The 9,492-nt window shown below is 33.0% G+C and overlaps 1 protein-coding gene across 1 annotated transcript; it reads left to right on the top strand.

Moving 5' to 3' along the window:
* Window positions 1-1,722: 1,722 nt before the first annotated feature.
* On the top strand, window positions 1,723-3,402 carry LOC120072575 (BAHD acyltransferase DCR-like). Its single transcript, XM_039024967.2, has one exon. It carries the CDS (start codon window positions 1,849-1,851, stop codon window positions 3,262-3,264), a length of 1,416 nt encoding a protein of 471 aa, XP_038880895.1. The 5' UTR covers window positions 1,723-1,848; the 3' UTR covers window positions 3,265-3,402.
* Window positions 3,403-9,492: the final 6,090 nt, after the last annotated feature.

The raw sequence follows: 9,492 nt of genomic DNA on the forward strand, positions 1-9,492 counted from the left end.
TTTTTACAAGAATCTTAATTTGAATGACACATTATTTATTAACATTGTCATTTACATTAGATTTTTGTATAGATGACCCATTCCCAACCCCCTAAATGATTAATAACCCATCCCCCAACAACAAATGAAAACTAACCTTCTACTTACATTAAAACGCATTAACGTATTTTATATAATATCATGTTAGAGACTTCTCTTCTATCGTAGCTTTAATCCGATGATCATATCTATCGCAATCTTATTTTTTTTCACGTTATACTTTGTCTTCGTCATGGAATATTATAGTGGAGTAGAGAAAAATGAAGATTACAATAAACATGACCATTAAATTACGATAGAAGAAACATGCTTAACATGATATAAACAAAAAGGTAGTTTTCATTTACCGTCTTAAGAAAGAAATCTAATATTTGAATCTGCATTTCCAAATTACTGTACTTAGAAAAGGAAATAAAACAGAGAAGGTAAAAATTTGACTTGATGACTTTTTAAGTGATCAGGTAAAATATGAATTTTTTTTTCTTTAATGAGACTAAACTGACATTGATATATTTTAGACAATGGTATTGGATAAATTCATTGAAACCATATGACATGTAGAAAAGGGAGAGGCATTTAAATTATTATTGTTGGATTGTCTATTTCACTATTTGTGTATTTTGCTACATATATCCCCTGCCATCATCTGTCCTCCTTATCCAACACACACTTTCTCTCAATTTCCTTCCTTTTTTCTAGAGAAAATATATCCTCTGTTTCGAGTCCATTTATATTTGTGTAGTTCACAATAATCATAACCGCACAATCATACAATAAATATATATATATACTATTATTTGTCAAAGTGAACATAGCTCAAAGTATTTCTTAGGCTACACCTATCTTTATACATCTTACTTAATTCTTTGAAACACTTCTTATTTCTTTTTTTAAATTATTTTATTATGACTAATTAAGGAAGAATGCACAAAGATTAATCAGTACATGATGAGATGCACAAGTATTCCTCTAACTCGTCTGTCAAAAAAATGAGTTATCAACCTTAACATTAGAGGTTGGAATTCTTCCACCTTATGTTAAACTTAAATAATATATATATATATATATATATATATATATATATATATGTTACGAAATCGACAATTAAAGAACACAAAAAGGAATGTAGAGATAGAGAAGATCGACACACAGATATACGTGGTTCATTAAGGGAGAACAATATTATTTGAGAGAATATTTTTAGAAATTACATCAAAACGGTACTTCTAGAGTTAGAGAGTTTATATAGCACACTACTTTAAACCCTAAAGTTAAAATCGTAAATAACTACAAATAAATAAACATGCAGAATTAAAGCTCTATTTGCAATGGAGAGCCAAGGAATTTTGGCTTCTGACTCACATGAGAGAAAAAGATGGGACCAAAGCCGAGCGCAATCGAACAAGGTTTCTCAATGAAAAATGAGATTCGAAATTGACGACTTCTAAACAATCAAACTCTATCTAGATGTGCCTATACTATCCACATCCCGGAGCCCTCACTTGGTCAACGAACCAAGGAGGGGACCCAAGTCCTGATAAAATGAAATGCAGTTAAAACACAATTGGAAGACATGAGCTAAATATTTTCCCTTTTTCTATTTAATTTCAATGCCACGTCATCACGTTCTTCATTCATCACCCCCTTCGAAACCCGTCGCTATTTTCCACTTACCCTCGTGTGCAAAATGCATGAATCTAACTACCAAAACTTCTTCTATATAAACACTAAAAACTCCCACCTCCAAATTCAAATTCACTCCCAAATTATTCTCCAAATCTGAATTTCAATTTCAATTTCAACTTCACAATGCCTTCTTCATCCACTGCCATTCTCTCAAACTCCACTGTCTTCCCCGATCGGAAATCCGCCGTTAAAAAACTCAAGCTCTCTGTCTCCGACCTTCCCATGCTCTCTTGTCACTACATACAGAAAGGCGTTCTTCTAACCTCTCCTCCCTCCTCCTTCTCCGACCTTATTTTCTCTCTCAAACGCTCTCTCTCCGCCGCTCTCTCTCACTTTCCTGCCCTCGCCGGCCGCCTCACCACCGACCACGACGGCGCTATTTACCTCGTCTGTAATGACGCCGGTGTCAATTTCATCGAGGCTAAGGCCAAACACCTGTCGCTCGACTCACTTCTTTCTCCTCTTGATGTTCCGATTTGCTTCAGGGCATTCTTCGCCTTCGATCGGACTTTGAGTTATTTAGGCCATAATAAGCCTTTGGCCGCGGTGCAAGTCACTGAGCTCGCCGATGGCGTCTTCATTGGATGCACCGTCAACCACTCCGTCGCCGACGGCACTTCGTTCTGGCATTTTTTCAATACATTTGCAGAGATTAATTTAGGAAAGGGGAAAATCTCTAGGTCGCCGGATTTTAGCCGGGACACGGCGTTTAACTCGCCGGCAGTCTTGAAATTTCCACCCGGTGGTCCGACGGAGACATTCGCCGGAAATTCACGGCTGCGGGAGAGAATTTTTCATTTTAGCAGAGAAGCAATTTTGAGGCTGAAATTCAGAGCGAATGGAGTTAGTTTCCCATGGAAACGAATGGATAACGGAAATTGCGACGCCGTCGAGAATTTCGGGAAGCAATCGAATGACGGTTGGAAAATCGTTAACGGAAAGCAGAACGGCAACGTTTCAGATGGGAAATTGGAAATTTCCTCTTTCCAATCCCTCAGTGCGCAGTTATGGCGTTCGGTGACGAGGGCAAGGAAACTGAACCCAACGAAAACGACGACGTTTCGAATGGCCGTGAACTGCCGCCACCGCCTGCAGCCGCCGATGCCGTCGCTTTACTTCGGAAACGCAATACAGAGCATCCCAACCGTCGCTTTGGTCGGCGAGCTTCTTTCCAAAGACTTAGGCTGGTGCGGCGCTTTGCTCCACCGGAACGTGGCGGCGCACAACGACGCGAGGGTGCGTCGTGGCATCGCCGATTGGGAGAAAGAGCCGCGATTGTTTCCGCTCGGCAACTCCGATGGCGCGTCGATGACGATGGGAAGCTCGCCGAGATTTCCGATGTACAACAATGATTTTGGATGGGGCAAGCCGGTGGCGGTTCGAAGCGGCGGTGCGAATAAGTTTGACGGTAAGATCTCGGCATTTCCTGGTCGGGAAGGGAATGGAAGTGTGGATTTGGAGGTGGTTTTGGCGCCGGAAACAATGGCAGGTCTTGAAATTGACCCAGAGTTTATGCAATATGTATCGGCTACTGTGTGAGTGTTTTAAGCCAGTGCGCTCAGTTTTTTTTAGTAGAACAATGGTCAGTCTCGGATTGAACGAAGAAAAATCATAACAATTATGATTGAATTATTTTGATGGTAGTACTTTTAAGATAAACCGTTACACTTTTATTGATTTTCGTGGCTACAATCCACGTGGTGACAAATATTTTTACTTTTTCATAGATAGACATCAAGAATAGAAGTGAATCATTTTCTTAGAAAGAATAATGAAACAAAAATAATATAATAAATATGTTATCTTGTTCAAAATTTATGAAAATAAGTGAATGTTCGAGATTGTACAAGTAAGAGGTTCAATTCCCTCCTCACACAAATTTAGAAAAGAAAAAAAACTTGTTTGAAAAGGGTAAACATAGAAATCAATGGAGGTAAGATATATATATATATATATATATATATATATATATATATATATATATATATATATTGTATATATTTATTTTTTCAAATTTTGACACATCATTAGTTGATATATTATTGTCGAAGCTCACACAATATATTCTAAAAATAATGTTATTATAGAATCACAAGTGGAGATGATATGAATTTTTTTCTCCATATTTTTTCTTTTTCTTCTGAAAGGAAGAGGAACAACCTGTGACACAATAACATAAATGTGAAGTTGCATTAGTAACTATACAATAATAGGTTTAAGGTAAAGTACTTTTTTATTAATGAAGTTTGGGATTGATGTTTATGTGTTAGGTTTCAAAAGAAATATAGATGCAGCCGCATGTATGATATAGAGTATGCTCACATGCATAGTATGAAGCATGCTTATGTTTAAACTTCTTTCCAATTGAGTTTAAGAGTGACTTAACTTTCAACTATATGATGAAATATCACTTGTAAAGTGTTTTTTTTTTTCAATCTTTTGACAATACGTAGGATGAGAGAGAAGCAAAACCTCTTATTTAAAGTTGATAGTACAAGTTTTATGTTAATTGAATTACATCGGACACCACTTTAGTATATATTTTCCTTAAATGTGAAGTTATTTTTTATAAAAATGAATTACAAATTTATTAACATAAATTTTCAATTAGTCTAATTAAGTAAAAATGAGAATGTCACATACGTGAGATCATTTTATGTTTATATAATGATTTTAGAGGTAAAAGAGTCATTTTTGTTAAGTACTAATTAACTCTTGCTTAAATGTAAGAATTTTGCCTTTTGGCGTCAATATGACCACAATGCTCCACATGTTGAAATTCAAAGTGGCCATATTGTTGGGTTTGATTTTTTCAACTTAAATGTAAACAAACCAGATTTTTTCGATTCAACCATTTTATGTGCTCATCAATTCAAGGGAATTCAATCCTCAATGAAGATTCACATATCCAATTCAGTCTAACATTTCAAAAATGAAAATTTCTCTGAAGTTATGGCTTTATATCAACATCCATATGTGAGATAGAATTATGAAGCGAGATTTTCCTTAGAAAAAAAAAATTGAAGCGAGCCAGAGAGCACCGACCACTCTAAATCCACCTGTGAGATAGAATTGTAATAAAGGGTTGAATAACACTATTTTCTCAAATTTCCAAGTTGTTTTTTTTCTCTTTTAATTTTTCAATTGCTTTATTCAACATTTATTCAAATTTTACTCACGGATTCTTTAGGAATGAAATTAAAATTTATTCTTTTCATTATGTATTAAATTCTTTACGGGATTCAGCCTCGTGGATGCCCTAAAAAGATTAAGATAATTTGAGATATTGAATGACATGCACCCACTTCTTTATGTTATTTTCATTGTTGATTTTATGAAATATCTTGTTAAATTTAAACCGATCATTTAAATTAGCATACTAGTTAAATCTTAATCCTAAGAAACTTAAGGAAACATACAAATTTCTCAAGGGAATGCGGGACTAAGGGCCTAAACATAGGATGTCATAGGACCTCAGACATAATGCACACTATAGGACTAATGGTGTATGTGTTAATTATCTAAGTTATAATTAGCCATAAACATATAGGTTTGATTAATTAGACTTTTAAGAGTGCTTGAAACCAAGACTGAATAGAAGTTTAACCTAGTTTATAATGTAAAAGGTAGTGCGAACCATTGCTTATCCTAAGGGTTGAAACTCAAATTGAATCTCATGTTTTCTATTATTATGTATTTTTAAATTACATCAACCAACCTCCAACTACTTTTTATTTGGTTACGCTTTTGGTGGCAAAATGATTTCTTGGTAAATGATACTTGGAATGATACTGTTTATATTATTACTTGTTGACAGTGTGCAACATTCATTTGATCATCATTTCTTAGCAAGACTTAATCAAATCGTTGTATATTTTCGATCATCAACTCATTATGACACTTGTAAAGTATTTTTGACTTTAGTGAGATGGTAGATGGTAGAATTAAACATCAACATAGATTTTTCATTGAACTACTTTGATGGCTAAGCTTTCTTTAATTTAGAAACTAAACACTAGCTTCTAAATCAAACACAATAATAGTTGTCTTTTTCCCTAGTCGAAATGGTGCTTAGAAATAGTGGATAACACCTTTTGTGCTTTAATTTAAACTAGAATCTCATTTTCAATTGTTCAAATAAGACTTGGTCAACTTGTGGATCACAAGAAATACTATTTTTTGTTTATTGTGAAGAATATTATTTCTTTCATGCCACACCGTCCTAAGTCATTCACTAAATGTAAACATCCAAAAGTTCATAAATATAAGAGAATTCTCAATCAAAACATAACCAATCCCAACTTTGCAACCTTTTAGACTTTGCGAATATAAAGATAAAAGTAGAAGTACACACAACAATAGAATAGGATGACTATGATGCATGCATTTCCTTTTTAATTGTGATTGATATTATAAAAAAGTTAACTGTTATGGATAATTTTATACCAAATGGCATAATTGATATTAGGCCAATTCAAAATGAATCAACCATGAAAAGGGTGAGACTCGATCCAAAACTCACACTCCAGGACCCTAAATGGGCGTAGAGAAGAAGATAGTTTGAGTCACCTACTCGACCTTGGCCAAGGTCGAAGTCGAGGCTCTCATTCTAGTGAATGGGGTCTGTTAAACACATACTCTTGCCCAATTACCTTGAGAATTAGCTTAATTCGATTTTGAAATCTTGGTTTGGACACTCTAGGCCAAACTTTTCCTTTAAGTACATCAATATGACTCTCAGAAAGTTAGTCAATTATCATTCTCAAATCCTTAAAGCTTTCAAACTCTTTCACTCTCCAATTTAGACATCAAGATGCCTGTAACAAACACCACACTTTGCAGATTTTTTTCTTTTGCAAGTCACATTCTTTTCCCTCTAAACGAATTTGTCGTTGTATGTCATGTAAACGTAACATGTTGACATCAATGTTAACTTTTCTTTTCAAACTTGAAAGATAGAAAGAATACATAGAAACATTGTCAACAACAGTATTTTTTAAATACACTACAATCCGTTATTTTCTCCACCAATTCAAAAGAAAAAGAATCCTCATTAATGTTTTAGCATATCGCGATGTGCCCAATCTACCTATGTACTAATGTAGTCTCACCATTGTAATGTCTAATTTGAATTCTCCCTAGGTTTGAATAGTTTATATATGAATGGCTAGAAGAACCTCAACGTAATTGTATATGGTCCAACATTACATTTTGTAATAAAATAAATTGAATAGTGATGGTTTTTTTAATGTGAAATAAATAGTGATGGTAATTTTGTGCATGAGCAAGCCCAGGCTAGGCCGGTGGCCGGTGGGACTTGGGAGACGACCTTTTGCAATTTATTATTCTTTCTCTTTTTTTTTTCTTTCTTCAAAATGACCAAATTACCCTTGACTTTATATAAATCATGGCCTCATGGGACATAATAATGCTTATCTGTCCCACTCAATTCTTTTATGGGGCCACGTGGATGCCTTCAATAGTTCACGTTTTTAACTGCTTTAATTAATTGCTGTTTAATGTATAAAATTGTCAAAAGATGAGACATTTTAAATATTATTATTTTATTGATATGTTCATGTTTTTGTCTTCAAATAATTTGATTGATTAGAGATATGGTTTGATTGGAGTTTGAAGGGTTAATTAGATTTTTGGGCTGGAATTAGATTTTAATTAGGTAAAAGAGGATCTTTTCAACTTATTTAGATAAAAATGGTGTTTTTTTTTGTCTTTATCAGAATGCGTCCTCGCATTCTGGATTATTTTATTATTTTTTTTGCGCATGAATGCGTTTTAGACGCATTCATTCACTTTTGACATCCATTGAATGTATCTGTTCAACAAATGCATTCACACCTTTTTTTTTTAATGTGCAAAAGAAATAATAATAAAATAATCTAGAATGCGTCTGGGCAAGAGACCCATTCGGATAAAGACAAAAAAAAAAAATCCCTTTTACCTAAATAAGTTGAAAACACCCCATTTTACCTAATTAAAATCTAATTCTACACCATAAATCTAATTAATCTGAGTTTTTGAAAGTTTAAAGTTTGATAAAAAAACAAATGGTAAAAGTATTTGTTTTAATGGTAACATCAACCTAATTTAACTAACATAATAGATCTATTCTCAAGGTAATAAATTCGAATCAAATTATTGGACTTAAAAAAATGTAAACTACTTGTTCTAATTTTTAAAAATAGGTGAGGAATTTAAATTGTATAAACCACTAATGAACTTTGTGCCATATTTCAATTGTGAAAAAAAAGTAGGTATATATTGGAAAAATATTTGAATAAATGGTATGTGGCTCTTTATTTAGAGTTACATCTTTTCAATTTACATTCTTTCGTGAAAGAATGTAATTTTTTTTCCATTTTTTTAATCAACTTAAAGAAGAGACATGATTATTCAAATGATCATAAATAAAGTTTATAATATGTATATTTTCCAAATTGGAATTTTACTTGATCCATTAACACTTTTCTCTCATAAGACTTCTCTACCATTTAAAAGTTCATTGGTGATCGATTGACTCCACAAAAAAGAGTTCATTGAATCTTGTAAACAAGGTGTTGCTTCAATAAGAAAGGTTGTCTGTTCTATCCTAGAAAATAATTACTCTTAAAACTTAGGCACTAGAAAAAGTAAAATAACTACAACAAACATGGGGTTTCCATGACATAAGGGTACATCCAAATTGAGAGGGGGGTGAAAAAAAATGTCATTAATGAAAAAATGCGCGTTTTTTTTTTTTTTTTTTTGTAGGAAACTAGTTTCCGGATTTTGGTTTTTTTATGACAGTTTGTAAATGTCATAAATATCATCGATTTATGACATTTATTAAATGTCACTAATTAATTTTAATTATTTATTTTTAGGTAAATATAAATTTATACCCCTAAATTTTAGAGATTGTACTAATTTAAATCCTAGACTAAGTACTATATCAATTTAAACCTAAACAATTAACCATATATGTCAAGCATATTTAGATTTATAGAACAAACTAGATTGACTTTGCAGCCACCAAAGTTTTTAATGTCCACTCTATTTTTCTTCCCACTACTAAAATAAGAAACCAACACCAATTAAGTACAAAAGAAGTTGACAATTCGAAAGACGAGATTGTTTCATCATTTTTATATTAGATTAGGATTGATATTTATTGTTAATGATGCAACTTCACCATTTCAGGTACATCCTTGGAAGGTTTATGACATCAAAGAGCCTTTTAAAATATAGGAGACAATGGTCCAAAGAATAATTAACTTATTTTTGGGTGATTTTGTTGATAAAGTACTTTACTATTTTGTTGAAGCTTCAATTTCTGGTGAGTTTCATTTTCAATCTTTTTTAGATATTTATTCAGAGTACTGTGGTCAATTAAATAGAAGAAAAAAAATATCCAAAGCATGCTATTGAAAAAAGGACAAAGTAAATTTGTCCTAACTCTCTTTATCTATTTAAATTGTATTTTATATAATATTTTCAATATGTTGTTTCTAGGGGTGTTAAAAAAAAACTGAAGACTCGAAAAAACCAAGTAACCCAATCTAATCCACCTGATTTGAGTTGGTTCTAAAAAAAATTGGTTTGGTTTGGGGTATTTTTTTTTTTTTTTTTTAAAATAAGCTTGACCAGGTCGGTTCGATTTGCAGATTTAGAGGGTAGAAAGTTGAGTCGAACCAAACCGACCCAAATAGCCCATGACCTAGCCCATTTTTTGAGGGTTTCACAACGTTCGAGTTTCAACCTTTCAGTTTC

Source organism: Benincasa hispida, chromosome 3, assembly GCF_027475165.1.
Source record: "Benincasa hispida cultivar pf3 chromosome 3, pf3_genome.v1.1, whole genome shotgun sequence".
Classification (NCBI taxonomy): domain Eukaryota; kingdom Viridiplantae; phylum Streptophyta; class Magnoliopsida; order Cucurbitales; family Cucurbitaceae; genus Benincasa; species Benincasa hispida.

Coding starts and splice junctions, on each gene's coding strand:
- LOC120072575 (XM_039024967.2), top strand. CDS start 1,849: ATGCCTTCTTCATCCACTGCCATTCTCTCAAACTCCACTGTCTTCCCC.